Raw genomic sequence first — 17,467 nt, forward strand, 5'->3', positions numbered from 1 at the left:
TATTATCGCGGCCAGTAACTTTTCAGCGCCCGTGGAAACGGTAGGTGGCGGCGAACTCCTCGCTGCTCTCCAGTTAACAAACTATTCCCCGTTGCTGATTCAATGGAATGTTTTCGAAATTTTCTGCCGGTCATCCGGCGCGCATCAAAACTCTTCATTATAAACTCGAAGCGAACGGGAATTTCGTGTCACCAGCGGAAACATCGCGCGTCGAAAATTCATCGACCCCGTGGTCGTTTCCCACCTCCGTTGACCGTCACCCGTTTCGAGTTTCGTTACAGGGGGTTGGTCGGCTGTCGCCAGCGAGGAGAACACGTCGCGAGACATGATCGACGGTGCTCTTAGCTAGCAATCCTGACCCTCGTCGACCACCGTCGAACTAATGTTTACGATCGTGGTACGCCTTGTTGGGGTAATCTTTGCGCAAACACGGTACAGTAACGAGGAAAGAGAAACCAAGAAGCGTCCAGGTTCGAAATTCGGTTCGCGTCCGTGGATTAGACGACGGTGGATAGTTTCAGTGTGATCGTTGGCTTGCTGGGTAAGTTTTACGACGCGATCGGTACCATTCGCGGTATGTAACGGTTCGATATCGTCCCGGTGTATCCCGTGGCTCGCGTTTCCACGCGACATACCGTTACCGGTCGTAACGCGCTGTTAAGAGGCTGGCTGGATTCGGGTACGCACACGATAGTGGCAGCCGAACGGCGCTTTCGACGCTGCATACGAGAGGTTAAACAACAGCAGGGTAACTAACGAAGTTGCCAAGTTTTCTCATTCGTGCCGCTCTTTAACGTCTCTCCGGGCCACATTACAGCGTGTAAAGTGGAGGGTAGCACGGCGGAAGGGGTGGCTGCGTCGCTGGGAATCGTGAATTGGCATGAATATAGCGGCGGGAGTTGCGCTCTCGCCGACTTTGACTTATTCCGAGACCACCAGGACCGAGCTTTCGGTTGCCACTTAGGGAAAATCGAATTTAAGCGTCTTTCGCTTGCACCTCGGCACCAGGAAATGAGCTCCCAGTTCTGGTCGGAATGAACGTTTTCCGAAAGCCTCGACGCCACTTTGGCAGTCGCCGTTTTGCTCCCATCCTTTTTCTGCCAGGATACCTCAAACGAACGGGGAACCCGTTGCTTTCTTTAACGGTGATTATTGTATCTCGCATAAATTCTCGCGATAACAGGCTCGTTCCAGTTACCTTGAAAGCCATTACCCTCGATTTTTTCCACGTTCAAGATTATGAAGTTCTAGTTATTCACGTTTCGAGAAAAGTAAGGAAACCGCAGGTAGATAATCGATATTTTTATTAGAGAGTCTATCGTGCGAAATACTGCATGATTCACTTTCACGTGTAAGCACAATTACGAGCATGATTATAATCAAATCCTAAGTGAATCTACGCGGATGGCACCGCGCGGTCGTTCCCGGAATTAAATTGTCACACCTCGTACATTAATTCGTAATTACTTTATGTATACGAACATGTGCATACGCGAGTGTGCCGTGCGTGTACTAAGACGTGAATAAACATAAGCTCAACGCGTTTCGTGCCGCGTAGGCTTATCTAAAAACATCAACGCAACTTTTGTACTTGACCCGAATACAGCACGAATTTAAAAGAAGCCAATTTAATGCCAGAGAACATTCTTTGAACCGTTTGCCGCTATACTTACGTGTGTACATTCGAGCTGTGTACTCGAGGGAAACAAATCAAAAGCAACCACCGTCACCGAAAAAGTGAAATATTTCACGTTTCCACGCGACTGCGCGTTACATATTTTAAGGCTACAAATTCGCGCAAACGTGAAAGCTGTTTCAACGTTTCACCTCTGCGCACCCTTTACTCGTCTTCTTTGCAACAATTAAGTAGCAGCGCGTTCGTAACATCGGCGACAATAATTGTTTCGCGTTCACGCGTTACCTTTCATCCGTTTCAACGCGATTGCCCGATCGATTAGAATTTTCTGCTTAACCGAGGCGAACTTTGCATCGAATCGAATCGTCTTTCTTTCAATTGATAAAGAAGTTAACCGATCCGCTCCACTTTCTATAGTAATCTGATAGACATTTTCAGGAGAAGTGTACCGAAGTGAACAGAGGGGAGGAATAAAGTCACTGTTTGTTAGTTTGAATCCAAAGCGACCTCCATTTCGATCGATATCCGGCGCTAAAGTGTCAATTAATCGAGGAACGCCGGTGAAACAGAAATTCGCTACGGGTCGCGCGAAAAGTTACGCTTTTCATTCGGCCTGCCCCGAAAGTTGTCTGGCCGTCTGTACTTTCATTACTGCTAAGATTAATCTGCAAGTTGAACTTTGTTCATTAATGCGAGATCATAAAAGTTTGACCGATTTTCATCCGGCAGAGACGAACGCCGGATCAAAGAATGTTTTAATTCCCTTTTATATTCTTTGTCCGCGTAAGTACACGTGAAATAAACTCGGCCACGGAAACACTGGGATGTCGTTCTATTTACATTTCTGCCGAGCAATCTTTCGCTTCATTTTTCCGTCCACCACCACCAGAACGGCATCTCGTGTTTCACGTAACATTTTAACATCGTAGAACAAAGTTATCACTGAACGATCTAGTCGTTAATGAAAGTAGAGAGAGAGAGAGAGTGCTACGTTATAGAAAAATCGTTCACGCAATTGTTTGATAAAAATAATCAAGGCGTATTTCGAAAATTCACAACAGTATTTCACGCTTGGGATTACGGAATTTTACAGAGAAACGTGACCGTCCGCTACCGATATTAATTTATGTTAATTTCGTAGTTAATGAATCGCAATTACGTTGCACCTGCGTGTATGTTTCAAATGGGCGGTAACGACTGAGAAATTTTAATTATCGTTAATGCGAATTATCGAGAATTCTAATATCACCGCCGCATATTCTGCTCGGAATGTTTCCAGATTTAATGATGACAAAATGTGCTAATGACTGTACTGCACGCATACCTACAAATATTCGCACACTGAAACAGTTGCTGAAAATATTCTTTTATTTATACATTCTTCGCGGTTAAAAGACCAGAGGCACCTTAAACTTTAATGGAACTTGATATTTTTTAATGTACTCTCTCCATCGTACGTATATCGCGTTAAAGAGATATCGAGTGACCTCTATGGCATTAGAATGCGCTAGAATTGGACTCAATTGCGATTCGATTGCGGTAGAGGAGATACGAATGACGTTAAAACGTCTAACATGGCAACAAATTATCTCCCCTGTGTATACTTACAGGTATAGAAACGCACATTGCATGCATAATTCTGTCGATATTTCATATGGATGTGCAATAAAACGACTTCCCATTAGCCACCGTATCTTGTACATACTCCGAGCTGAGGAATGATTACATAAAGCATACAACGTCCAATCGATGAAACGGACTACATTTCGGTAATGTTTGCAAACGCCAAATATATCGTCGTGATATGCATACGTTTCCTGCAAACTTCATTTCGCACTGTACATCCGTTTAACTATGGCTAACCCGCACGTAGCGTTGCTACCAAAAAGAAATACCTCGTTCGTCGAAATTTCTGGTCAATTGAAACGTCGAAAGAGGCGATGAAAGGAGGAATTCGATACGAACGTCGATCAATTTTTTATCCCGACTAGTTTCGACATAACAATTGAAAAGGGGATGCAAACGTAAAAGTCTGAACAGCTTTGGCTATTTTTATGATGTCGAAAAATTTCCTTCGCTAAACGACTTACCCTGGAAAAAAACTCGACGGGATATCGAAGTTTGCAAGATCGTTGAAGTTCTCTTGTTAATCGAATCAAAGGGAGAGCTTCGCTTAGCTCTTCTTTTGAAGTTTCGCCTGAAATTTCGCGGAGAATAACGCGAAACACTTAGAATCAGCGCTCGGAGTCGAATTCGTCGTGATTTTATTTGATCAGCGGCGAAAGCTAATTCTCTTAGCGCGAGAATGCCGAGTGTGTGAGTTTTCTCATTGGCCGTGAAATGTTTAATGTATGACGGTTTTCTATCTGAAATTCTGAAGAAGCACAGTGAATTTAGATCCCGGCTGGTAGATCTTAAAATGGCCGCACCTAAGATAACGGTTTCCTCGTGGAGGGCCACTTTTTTCCTACCCTTCGTTGGAGAACGTTATCTCGCGCGTTTCTATTAAGGCATTGGGAACGATGCGACGAATACCAGCCTCTTCTGCCCGTGTACGCTTCACCAGGAATTCCCTGGCAATCACGGTCGAAAGGTGCATTAACATTCGCGTGGTTGTTACATTTCGAAGCCGTTCGTCGAAAGAAATTGAAGAAAGAACGATCGTTAAGAGTTCTTCTCTAAGTTGCACGTTAAACATTTCGTAATTTATTCCACGTGCGATCTACTTACGTAGCTTGACCCCAACGCAATCGTTATAACAGGACGAAACTAGCGACCTTCCGCCGCTACACAAATGATCTCGTATTATGCAGTAAAGCAGTTTCAAATTTCAAGCACCCAGCAATAGTACTTGATAATTTAGGCCACGAACTTTTCAGTTTATCCTCGTTAAATCAAACTAACTGTCATATAAAAGATACAAAACTGAAACGTCGTATAAAAGAAGCTCGCATAAATCCGTATAAAAAAGTTGGAGGGATCATTAAAAAGTTATAACAACAATATGAAATTCGAGGGAAACAACGGCGGATTTATTCTTTATAGTTGGAATTGTGCCTGCGAAATTTAATGGTACGTCGATATTAGGTAACGCAACGACGAGGGGGGGGGGGGGGGGGTGTGAAAATAATCTTTCTGAATTTTCAACAGGAATGCCATTACCATTTATTTACGGGAACAATATTCCCGTCGTCACTGTTCAACAGATTATCGACATCGCAATAGCTAATTATTTTCGGTATCCTTATAACCGTTGGCTGTATCGAACGGCAAATTGCTTTCCAAAGTTTTCCATTAACATCTGTGAGAGGCGGAAATATTGTTAGAGTTTACGTCATAAACATAACGGGAATTAACAATTTCTCTGTCCTTCTCTTTCGACAACTTTGCTCTTTAGAACTGCGCGGCAAATTATGACGAGAACTGTATACCAGTTAGAGAACGCAGCCAGCTAATTTGAACACCGACCAAGTGGAGGGCATTTCCGAAAGGACGCATTTCACCCTTGAAAGCCTCGACAGCGGCAACCGTAAGGCCGATATTCACGCGTGATCGCTCGTATTTTTTGACACTTCTACCACAGGCCAACGTCGCACACGTGTGGCGCGCACACCGTGCCGCGTGCTCGATTTGTTTATTTCACAAACCTCGTACGTATTCCAGTGTGAAAACCTGCGGTGCACTATGAGCACGAGCTGCGGTAAAGGTTTGCCACGTACACGGCGGTAGCGAACGTGCTAAACGGCGCAAACAGTAATAACGATTTCGATACGAAATCCTTCCGCGGCTCGCGTTAATAATGCTCGCAGAAACGTCGAACCGCGTGGCGTTGAAACGCCCGCGACTTTGGCTTACCAATGAAACCGGAAGCGGCTCGAGAACACCCCACTGCGAGGGGTGTTACGGGCGGAAACAGCGGGAGCAGACGGAGGCTGACGACGGTGAGCCGAGGACTCGTTCCGCTTCCGCTACCACCGTCACCTTGGAGCCATCTTTTACCGGTTTACGAGGACGCCAGCGCGAAACTTTCGGTACACTCACACTTAAAGTCATCCTTCGAAATAGTGCGATGTAGGTAGTATAATGTCTGTTACGAATACCATGCTGGCTGGTGGGTTGGGTTTATGACTGGCGCCACTCCGCGTGCCACGCTCCCGAAAGACGTGAAACGCTTAAACTCTTCCTGAAACCTTTTTCGGATGACTTCCGCCCGCGTACCTCGCACCAGCGCTCCTGTAGGAGCGAGCCTCGCCGGCTGGGGAATTTAAGGGCGATTTTTGTGCCGTTCCCGGAGTAAACGGTCTCACGGCGACGGGCACTTTTTTACTTTAGAGTCGGTGAAGATCGAATTTTTGATGGTCGACGTGTCGTTTCGATTGGTCGGATTGCAACGTGTACTGGGAAATAAAAGTTACTCCCAGCTGGATTATTCAGCTGTAGGTATATGGGTTTGATGAGTCGTCGAATAGCAAATGGCGTGAGTCAACATTTTTTTTTTATTTTTTTATAAATATTCCCCTCCTTTTTCGATGAAATTTATTATATATTCCTTGTGTAATCACGGCAAGAAAAAGTATTCCGCGATCTTCACTGGGAAGGAACCGATGATTAGAGATATCGACTGATTGATCGGCAGTCTGTTAAAGTACTCTCCGCACGTATACCTTAACCCGGTGCCGCGAATCTGAATTACGGAGGTAATCTAACCATCTGACAGGGAAAAGTAGATAATTCTTTTCTCCGATCGACCAAGAAGTGATTTCCGGCTATTTTTATTCGATATAAATCGGAATCCATTCCTACACGACGTGCCGACCTCGATTTCTCATAATACGGGCAAAATTAATTACTCGAGATGAACCTCGTCCGCAGATATATTAATTTATTTCCATTTATTATAACTTATTCTTATACTCAAAAAGGAAATATCAAGCAGTATCGTGACACTTGAAGCAGAAGGGGCATTTCTTTAGCATTTGTTTATTAATAAAACGGATACGACACGGGATCGTGTCATTATTTTAGAGCGTCCATCGTAAACATGAAAATTATATTATCAATAATAGCGAGTCTCCTGTTTTCTAATTCCAGACAATCGACTCGGCTGCATACAGAACAGCCCGATTACGAGCACGGAATCGCTTTAAAAATGGATGCGAATCGACCGCGTAACACGGTTGAAAACACTTTTCAATCCCATCGAATAAATCGTTGACACGAGCTGCATTATCAATTGACTGTAAAAAAAAAAAAAGAACGCCGGTCACGTTACTGGCTGGTATCGTCAAAGCAAAGGCGCGCATGGAGCCGTCCGTCTGGTCGGTCTAGGAGAGAGAGGCCAGAGCTCTCGGCCGTCTATCAGTCCTAAGGGGAACTTTCGCGGTTGGATTCCTTGGAGCAGTTACAGAACCTATGTCTACGTGTGTTTCTCGCTATCCTGGGAACGTGTCTTTCGTATGAGGAAGGCGGGTCCTATGGTTCACGATGGCGGAGGGCACGTGAGCCCCGACGGGCGCATGCGAACCAACCCTAAAGCTTACGGCAATCGAGAAAGGATGCCTTTGTCTCTCTCTCTCTCTCTCTCTCTCTCTCTCTCTCGCTCGCTCACTCGCTCACTCGCTCTTTCTCTCCCTCTCTCCTTCTCCCTCCAAGCTAGCGCCACGCCATCCCCTTTCTCACCCTCTCGTTTCAGTCTCGTCGCTGGCGAGCCGGGTAACCCCCTCGTGTGCCAGTCTGCACCGAGATTCCGGCGCGAATCGTCCTTATTCATCTCGCGGCGTCACGCCAACTCCTAGATGGATGTTGCTGAACCGCGTTCTCGTGTCAGCGATTCACATCGTCGCGCAGTTCCTCGCAGTCTGTCCAGCCCTCGTGGAAGGTCAGTGATCAACCCCGATCAATCGACGTTAATAGCCAACGTCCGTGATTAATGAATCCTCAGGAGGTGTTCGAGGGTGCCCGAGTGACACGTGTGATCCTTCGACACCCCCGAACGGGCACGTATGCACGATGCATACGCGCGGAACGCGATCGTCGATGTGCCCTCTATCGTAAGTGCGACGGACCACCCGTTTCCAGTTACGCTTTACATCATCGTTCACCGACGGTGATTCGATTTCATAGCGTGCCATCGTGCAGACTCACTGGCGATTCGATGTCACAAGTGACCGTTCTCACCGGGTGCACCTGCGATCGCGTTCGTTTTTTTTTTTTTTTTTTTTTTCCCACCCCCTTCTGGTGTGCTGTGTGACGGTGCGCGGCAGAAGGTTTTGACGGGTATCGGTGCTATTTTGTCAGCGCCCATTGAAATCGCGGATACCGAGGGACACGCGGTGTCAGGTATACGCGACGAGTAGAGGTGCAATGTTACGGACACAGTTTCTGAAGTTCAACCGGCACCGACGCGAGCATCGTGACACGGTACGACGTGATAGGGCGCGAGTCAACCGGAAACATACTTGGAGCTGCGCTGAATCCGGAGGATCCCCGTGTCGGCCATCCCTCCGTGCGTTTTTTCGCCGACGACACGTGTAACGGCAACACGTTCCGACGCGTATTTAACCCGGCTCGACGGAGCGACCTTCAACCAGCAACTGCCGCTATACACACACATATTTCCGCGCAAATTAGGATAATTTGTTCCGCGCATCAGGCGCGGCTGTTTTTATCCGTACCTCAAACGATTTCCCGAGCGAAACGTAATACAATTACCAGGGGCTTTTCAATCCGCCCGGAAACGTCTCTCGGCGTTTGCTCCGAGTATGTCCCGCAATCTCGTTCAAATCGTTTCTCGCCCGATCGACGGATGGGAATAATTCGATCGCGAAAGTTCGCGTTCGCCACGGCACGTATAAACAGAGACAGAAAGCTCTCGTTACGTTTGACTTATTAGAGACCCATTACGTGCAAACGAGCCGAGAAATATCATCTCCTCGTTAGGACAAGTTAGTTCGCGTTTGGTATTATCTGCCATCGGATCCCGAAGCGGGCAAAGTTTGCCGTTAACCGAGACACGCGGACTAGTTACCCCCTTGGATATCTCGCTCTGACGCCCTGGTCTTGCTCGATTTCCTCGGGCTCGACCCGCGATTATCCCTCGATATCGCGCTGCATTATTTATCCGCCCCCATAAAACCGTCGAATTTTCGGAAAGGCGAGAAACCTTGAAGCGGGCAACGGAAACTTTCGTCCGTTACCCAGAGGCTCCGCCGCTACCCTCGCCCTCAGACAATAAGGAACGAAGGGGGAGGACGGCTGGCTCTGAAGCTTCCACCCCGTTCCTTTCCGGCCCAACCTTTCTACTTTATTCGAGGAACTTCTCCGCACAGCCGGAAATCTGTTCGCGCACAGCTGCCAAAAAATCGCTGGCATCGTAACGACGTTCATTTCATTTAAGCCGAACAAACGCTACCGAAACGTACCTTCGAGACTGTCTCGCGGCGGTGGTTTCATCGTAGCCTCTCGGTTTTTACACGATCGACGTGATTTTAATTTCGCGACAACGCGAGTGAACGCGAAGCTACGCGTTTCGTATAATTTAGCTTGGACGCAGATTCTGTTAATTTAACATTTGACTATGGTTATTATTGTCCAACGTACGGTATTATCGCGCAAAGTTTCCCGCGTGTATTTTCGTTCTCGCTTTTATTCCCAACAAAGACCGTCCGTACCGATACATCGCTCGAACGTGAACGCGTTCCATCCCTGTATAAGCTACAAATTTTTACGCGTGCCCAAGATGCGGAAAATCTGGGGGAGAACGTACTACGTTTTAAGCGCGGCGAGGCTTCTGAATTCTTGTCGTAAAGCTGTGCGGGAAGCCCAAGGTCTTCACGGCTATATAGATGTGATAGATAGGGGGATACACTTCGGATAGGGGATCGCTTCGACCTGTTCACGCGCTGGGACGTATCAGATCGGTTTCGCGCGAGGCTTACCAACAATTCCTCGCTTCACGGGTAATCTGATCGCGGAATGGTCGACGTGACGTTTCACGATTAAACGATTTTCATTCGTTCGCGTTAAACAAATTTTGTCTTCCTTCGATACGCGCGATGGGTTTCGAAGGGGGTCGAAGGGGGTTGAAAAGTACCGCGATCGCTTGTTCTTCGTATACGCTTCGGAACGCATATCGGCTCCACTTCGTTTCGGAAATTAGGCTACCGTGATTGAGTCATCTGAATCGATGCACAGCATTGTTCGCCGGATTCCATTGTACGCGCGATGTATGCCGCGGACCGGTCATTAATATACAACACGCCACAAGGCGACATTCAACCTCGAAAATCAGGCGGCCGATCTCTTGCTGGCAGGATATTGATTGATTTGCCAGGTTGAAATAACTCGTTGCTCTCTCTCTTTCTCTTGCACGCTAGCTCTCTTCCGTGCTGTCTACAATAATGCTGACTTAACAATATGTACCGGTCAGAGATTTATGATCCTGTGCCCCTGACTAGTTTTTGAACCGTTCCGAAAAATTATCCCTGTCTGCCATTTTTCAGGATTCTACCGTCGATTAGCTTGTCCTGTGTATCCTTCTTTCTACACGTGAAAAGAAAGCAGAGATCAATTTTGTTTTTATAAAAGATTACAAGGAATTTGGTTTGGATTATAGAGGAATTATTCGAGAATTGATTTACTGAAGTGTTTTATCGCTGGAATTTAATTTGAAAATAACGTCGTAGGTCTGAAAATAACGAGCAAGGCGAATAGGGTCAACGTAATTCATTAGCATGGAAAGAATTGTTGTTTTCATTAATAAATGCGATATAATAGCTTGCGAATTTTTTATTGCGAGAAAATATGGAACGATTCCGTTTGTTGGAATTATTTCAGGGCTACTTGGGACATTACTCGTTAATTAAATATCTCAAATTATGTGTCACTTTTGGTAAAATAGGGATACGTAATATTTGTCGAAGATTTATTTGAAAAATGTTAATTCGCATGAATGTATTTACGCGTATTACCGTGAACGTCGATTAACACATTTTACCGAATTGTAATTTATAATCAGGAACTATTTGGTTGCTTTATAGACACATGTTTACTGTAAAATCATTGCTTTCATTTGTAATGTAACTGCCACTGCAAATATCACAAATAAATTCATTTGTTAACAGTATGGTAGAACAAGGAGATAATACTGAAATGAACTACAATCTTTTCTAATTCGCAAACATTTAAAGAAATTAATTTTCGTAGCAGCGAAATCCCCTTGTCAGTCGACTAATTAAATGAATTATTTCATTTGACATTATTTCGCAGATCAAAGCGTACAACTGCCGGATATGTATCAATGCTTCTTTGACGCAATTCAATTTACGTGTGACACAAGTACTTTATTCCGGATACTAAACGTAAGCGTTAATCGGTTTCGACGTGCAGCATGTAACGGATTATAATGAGTATATTAATAAATTACCATCACACCGAAAGTATAATGACATCGATCGCACACGGATTATTAATTATTGTGATAATATAATAATTAATAATATTATATACTATTATATATACTATTGTGTAAAAGAAGGATCACAAATAATTATTTAGTACCGAGTCTCATATTTTATTGCGATCATTCTTTACTTTATCTCGAAAATGTTTAAAGTATATTATGAATTACTTACGCTATTTTCGAAGTTGGATTAATTGACCCTTATGTTATGGGTAGATAACGTGTAGTGAATTAATTAGGAGAATGTTAAATTTTAAACGAAAATTGCATACTTTTCAATATTCCTACCGCGTAAGAAACTTTGTGGAAATTATAGAAAGTTTAGAGAGAGGTTCAGACAGTATTCATTTACCAGACACATCTGTCTTTCGAAGCTATCTCGAAGAGAAAGATCGGAACAGAGATGTCACGTCAGCTTAATGGCAAGAGGAAGACTTTTAAACTTGTGTTACGCGAATCACGTCCTCTGTAACTCTATAACTTTCGTGCTTTTGAACTTCAAAATTTCAAATTTCCACGAATTTTAACGAACTTTGGCGAAAAGTTCACAAGTTTGGAGGACTAGTCAAAAATAGCACGACCAATAAAATAGAGGCGGGCCGAGAAGTCGAATATCAAAAGAATCACCACTGGTTTTAATGAAGTAAAGATTCGTTTCTATTTTCACGTTTCTTTTTAATTATACAGGAAGCCATAAATTATCTCCCACGTCGGAACTCGGATATTCAAATATCGATATACATTGTTCCGTGCAGCGGAAAGTATCGCGAATTTACCGTTCGTTCAAGGGAATGATGCCTTTTAATTCCCGCTTTTTCGCTACGCGAAATAGAAACAAAAAGGACGCCAGTGAAGGCAAAGAAGCTTCGTTCGGTTGCTCATCGAGGAGGATCGATATCAAATATGAAGCGGACGTCGAGCGGAGTGCGTGCCAAAGATAAGTCTCTGGCAAGAGCTCGAACGCTTTGACGATAAATCACACTATCGGCATTTACTATTCCATATCGGGGATATATTTTAGTTCCACTCGTGAAATAGACTACATATCAAACGTTAAGAGTTTACCTGGTAAATATAAAGAGCAAAGTAGAAGAAAAAGTGAAACGGTCTGGAAGTAGAGTAACATCTACTCGTACGTCTTGAGGACTCCATTTTAAAGAACATACTTTCAGATCGTTATTCGAAAGGTTCGAATCCATAATGTCTCGTATAGACGTTTTTGCTCAAATGTACATGTATCGATAGAATTGCGAGCGTACTTATTTCATCGTACGATATTAATTAGTATCTATCTTTATATCTTGACAATAGCACACGTAACGTCTTGTTTTATTAGGTTGACTACAATTTGTAGTATCTCAATTTTAGAATTGACGTGGCACAAGATTTCGTCGCAGTTTTAGTCGTTTAAATTTCATTTGGGATTGGAGCTTTTCTATCGAATCAGACGTAATCGACTTTGGCAAAACAGTTTATGAGGTAGACTTCGAAGACGAAATAACAATTGATCGCTGATGCAATTGGTTACAGTTCGAGGTAAAGATCTCTTTCCAAAATAGACAATTCATATAGCTGCTACTTTTAGCATCGAATGATATTTTCATACAAATTTCGCTGTCTATATAGAGCCAGGTTTTAAATTCGGTTTTCACAAAAATGAATCTCAAATAATTTCCCTAAAAGTCCAAATATGAAACCCAATTGTTTTCCAAAAAGTAAAAAAGAAAATGGAATGTTTTCGTGAACGCATATTTCCTTCGGATTCACGCTGTGACATGCAAGGCACGGCATACATTCAGCTCAGCTAAATTAGAGATTGCACTACACAGCGTGAATTTCATTTAAGCGAGGAAGAACGAAATTTTCGTTCATATCGCGCCAGCGCGAAACCATTTAACAACAAGGTTTCCATTTTCCTCCCCACTCGGTTCTGTTCCCTGTTTATCTAATTGTACGTAGCTGCCTCAGCGACTTCTAAGTTGTGTTAAACTTCTTCCGGGCGCTAGCTGGCATGCGTAACGACCAAAGCTGTCTGGAAATGTTCGAGTCGCGTAGGGAATGAATACGAATTCTCTTCGCCGAGTTACGACATTCATGACGTCCATCTTAAACCACTGAGCACTGAGCAAGGTAATGAGGCCGGATATACTTTCATCAAAGTAACAAAAAGTGCGAATGAAGAATGATTTGTCCAACCAACAGATAGTTAAACTCTACAGAGCGTCGGAGGGCTAGATATCTGTATCAGTAGTAATGGTCAATGATGCGGACGCCACTTAAGTAATTGTCCATGATTACGGCTTCTACTGTACAATCACTGTCGTTTACTGATTGGTACGCCAACGATGAACGCATGAACATCAATTATAGACAAAAAAGAACATTTTTCACGCAATGAAAAAAATTCTATCTCTTTTCACTCTTCTCTATTTTTCGTGTGGATCGCTGCCGACACATTTCAAGATAGAAAAAGCTAAAATTAATTAACGCCGAGCGATCCTCGAAACTCTCGCGATTATACAGAGACCCGATAATGTGCATAATGGCGCATCAGCACGATCGGCCGTAGAAAATGGAGGGTGCGAATTATTACGCGGGGCTCTTCTTTATTTCAGTTCTACCGTGGACAAATGCGACTAACGTATCGAACTTCCGTCCTGGCTAATTTACGGCGTTGGGATTAGGGGAGTAAAATGGAGTGGAAGAGAGAGTGCGAAAGAGAGAGAGAGAAAGAGAGAGAGAGAGAGAGAGAGAGAGAGAGAGAGGGAGGGAGGGAGGAATGGGAAAATGGCAATTCTGCAGTGCGGGTAACTACACGGTCCCCTTCTTCGCGTACTAAATCCGGCCAACGTGTTCGCAGACGCTTAAGAGGCGAACGTCTCTCCTGACCATGGTGAAATATCACTGCTAAGAGAAAGAAACGACACCCGCGTCTCTTAGGGGACTTGACAAAAACAGAGGCAATAAAACTCGGCGAGCGTCCCTGCGTACCTCTGAAAGGTTCGAGGGATACGTTCGGGCGATTACCTTTCCGCCGAATGTTCCCATGCATGCATCGAAGTCTCATTGGAATACGATGCTTTATTCCGCTCGTTTAATCGTTTATTTGCCATTCGAAGGCTACAACTCTGCTTGGGGAGACGATCGTTTCCACAGAGGCATATAAGATATAACGCCGGTTTGAATTGTAAAAGGAGGGTGGAAGGTGTTATGACGAATGGTGGGTTTTAAATGTTATAAATGACGGGGTGCTTCGTTTACATACGAGGGGTGCAAGGAGAAACGATGACAGTCTAGCATTTGCTAGTCCTTTTTAGAAAACGCAACAGAACATTATGTGTTACGCGGTCGTTATTACCAGCTCCTAACTGAAGTTCAATTAAAAAAGATTAATACCTGACAGACCCGTTACGCAAGAACCAATGAAGAAATATTTCCCCAGATTTTTTCAGCTTATATTACACTGTCCCGAGAACTTACGAATGACCACAAAAAAGTAATGACCGGGTGGGGAAAAAAAATGCAGTACCTAACGTGTACCAGAAACTGTGCCTCGGAAAGCCACTAATTAAGCCCCTGATTGAACCCTGCTGACCAGCCACGTCGCGCTCGAGTTTCCAGCGCGCCCGGCCATTTGGCATTATCGAGAACGCTCCCTTAGAGCGCCTTTTACAGCATCCTTTCAAAGGAAACTTAATACAAACTTTCGAACGGAAACATCCACAGTGTCGTAACAATTTTTAACTTCCCCTCGAGAAACGCTATACGTAACGACCGCCTGATTCTTTTTTCATACGCGGCGGTTGATTAAAAATGAACGCAGCCATCGCGCTAGCGTATCACGAGAGGATCCTTGAAGCTAGTGATGGATGATGCGACGCAAAACGCGCGCAAAGTTTCTTACGTTTTAACGCCATTTTCTCTGTACCAACGTGAACGCGTGACACTTGATGACACGTAGGAGACGCGACGATTTAATTTCTTCGGTTGAAGCACGAAATTCTTGCTCATGCTCGGCCACTTTAAACCGCACGCTCCCCCTTAAATTCGAGGTTAATCGACTCCGTTCGATCGGCCGGTGGATTCACATTTAATCGTTGGTAAATTACATATTGATCGCGGTGATCGATACACCTATTATTCCGTGTCGCGCAGGCCTTCCGCCTGCGGAGAAAATTTCGATCGCCGCGCAAGTTCCCGCCGCGCGATCATTGACCCGACCTGATCTCCGCTGGATGAACTTTACGAGCGACTGGCTGCTTGATAACCGATTAAAGGACGTTACTCGCGTTTACCGTGAGTCAAGGAGACGGGTTCGATTGCGCCGGCGACGATAATTGGAGATTGGCTCGCGACCTATCTAGCCGATCCGTTTGATGTGGGTGGCTATGATGGCTACCTTTGCTTCTTCTATAAGGCGACCCGTTGACAATCACACGAGAATTGATTCAACAGTAAACCATTTGTAAATAGTGTTGGAAATTTCGCGGGTGATCGGAGGAGAAATAATTGTCACGTTTGCTAAAAACCAAATGTGTACTTTATTACCTGATAGTCGCTCTCAGTCACTAGTCTATTTTTATTTCCTAACTTAATTTGCTCGCTGCTCCCTGTAAATTAACTTCATTCACTCACAAGATTAACCCTGTTCCCAATGCATTCCTCATACATCTTATTATTCTCAGTCACACAATCATCTTGCCAGATCCTGCTCGGTTTTAAACACTCTTCCTTCGCACCTCGGCCTCTCGAACTCAATCGCACGCAGTCACTTCACTTGATCCGTATAATACACTCATCCTCGTCTTTATCTTCTTATCTAGAGCGGTAGACGCCATATAATATGATTTCACGGCACTTCTCCCATAACTCAACAGCGCAAATAACGCGCGCCAATGTTCCACGCGGCAGTATCAGAAACAGTGCACCCGTTCGAATCCACAAATCACCCACTGGCCCGATTCTGCCCGAAGATACAATTCCGTAACACGGGCAACGTTCCGCGTTAACCATACGGCGCATTTCGACCGTACGCTAAAACACCGCCGGGGTTAATCCGCAAAACGTCGGCCGGCTGGCTCGCAGGAAGAACAAGCGTAACACGCGTCCCAAGGTGGGCACGCGCGAGCAGGAATGGTAGACAAAATGCACGGGGCCGCGACTCAACGCAACGAGCCCTGTCGTCGTTGGGCTCCTCTAAAACATCGCGACCGCAGAACGCTATTATATCCGTCGCGGTGCGCCGAGAATCGGAGCCACCGGGATGGTACCCGGTGCCAGATTGCGCTAATTAATGCTAATTGCCCGAACTAATAAATAACTGCATGAATAAACATATTCGCTGGTGGGGAACTGGGACTGCGGAGGGGTGGGGGTTGAAGGGACTAATAGAGGAAGCTGAGGAGGCCAGCGGTGTGAAATGGGGAAAAAGGGACAGAGGCGGGTTAGGGGGTGGGCACGTGTGCGCGAATGCCATCAGCCGTGGAGGTGCAAGCACGCTACACTATACGCTGAAATATTCATCGATTTCGGTTGCGGCAATTACGCTCCGTAAAACGAAGCAGTCCACCCCCGTGCGCATCCCCCTGGTCGGGTTGAAAATTTATCTGTTAGAATGAACGCGCCCCTGCGACCGCCGCTCGGCACAGGAGTCCGTGGAAGATTGGATACGAGCTTTTCTGCTTTATTATCATGCGATGAGTCGAGGAACTTTCGATGACAATGGAACGTCTCGAGGTGAAACGTATCGATTTTCGTATATTTTAAAATCATCGGAACGATCGTTATAGTTTTATATGGGAGAATTGTCAGTCGATTTTAATGGAGTGATTATTTTTTGGTGCCGCTTGAATACGCACGAACGCTTCCGGTTGAGCGAAAATGGAAATGTCACGCGTTAAAATGTCGGATGAAAATATCCCATCCGCGACGTTGATTTCTCCGACCAGGAGAAAAAGAACGTAAATGTTTATTCGATACTCGAGTGACGCGGATGGGAACGGGGAAACGCGTTACTTCTGGAGGCGAATGCAATCTCCGATGACGTATCTCAGATAAGTAATTTACCAGCATAAGCATTTCGCGTCTATATTTATTGCAAATAGTGGCAGGCGGATCTGAAATTCAAATGCGGCGAATCGCTGTGAATTATAACGCCCCATTTCCATTTTTCACTTACGCGCGAGTTAATCACCGCTGGAAAACAAACGGCGCATTCAATCGGAGGAACGGAATATCCTTTAAACCGAACTTCATCGTTTCGTTCCTATTCATTGTATCGAATTGAAACATAGCTGCGCGCACACGCGGAATACCTTGAACTCGTTCCATCGGACAGATTTTCTATAAACAGAAAACGGTGGAAGTTATTT

The 17,467-nt window shown here is 44.9% G+C and overlaps 2 protein-coding genes across 5 annotated transcripts in view; one reads left to right on the forward strand and one right to left on the reverse strand.

Annotated features, from left to right (window-relative positions):
- Window positions 1-17,467, reverse strand: part of LOC143423999 (uncharacterized) — a 414,599-nt gene that overhangs the window by 396,651 nt on the left and 481 nt on the right. The gene's annotated exons all lie outside the window — the stretch shown is intronic.
- LOC143423976 (neurotrimin) overlaps window positions 1-17,467 on the forward strand; it is a 173,032-nt gene that overhangs the window by 83,658 nt on the left and 71,907 nt on the right. For 3 of the 4 annotated variants that reach the window (XM_076895730.1, XM_076895712.1, XM_076895721.1), the window contains exon 1: window positions 7,390-7,514. The exons of the other annotated variant lie outside the window; for it this stretch is intronic. In XM_076895730.1, coding sequence (XP_076751845.1) covers window positions 7,436-7,514 — 79 coding nt within the window. In that variant the 5' untranslated portion in view covers window positions 7,390-7,435. Of the gene's footprint in view, window positions 1-7,389; window positions 7,515-17,467 lie in introns of those variants that run through there. 4 annotated transcript variants of the gene reach the window in all.

The sequence above is a fragment of the Xylocopa sonorina genome, chromosome 1 (assembly GCF_050948175.1).
Source record: "Xylocopa sonorina isolate GNS202 chromosome 1, iyXylSono1_principal, whole genome shotgun sequence".
Lineage (NCBI taxonomy): Eukaryota > Metazoa > Arthropoda > Insecta > Hymenoptera > Apidae > Xylocopa > Xylocopa sonorina.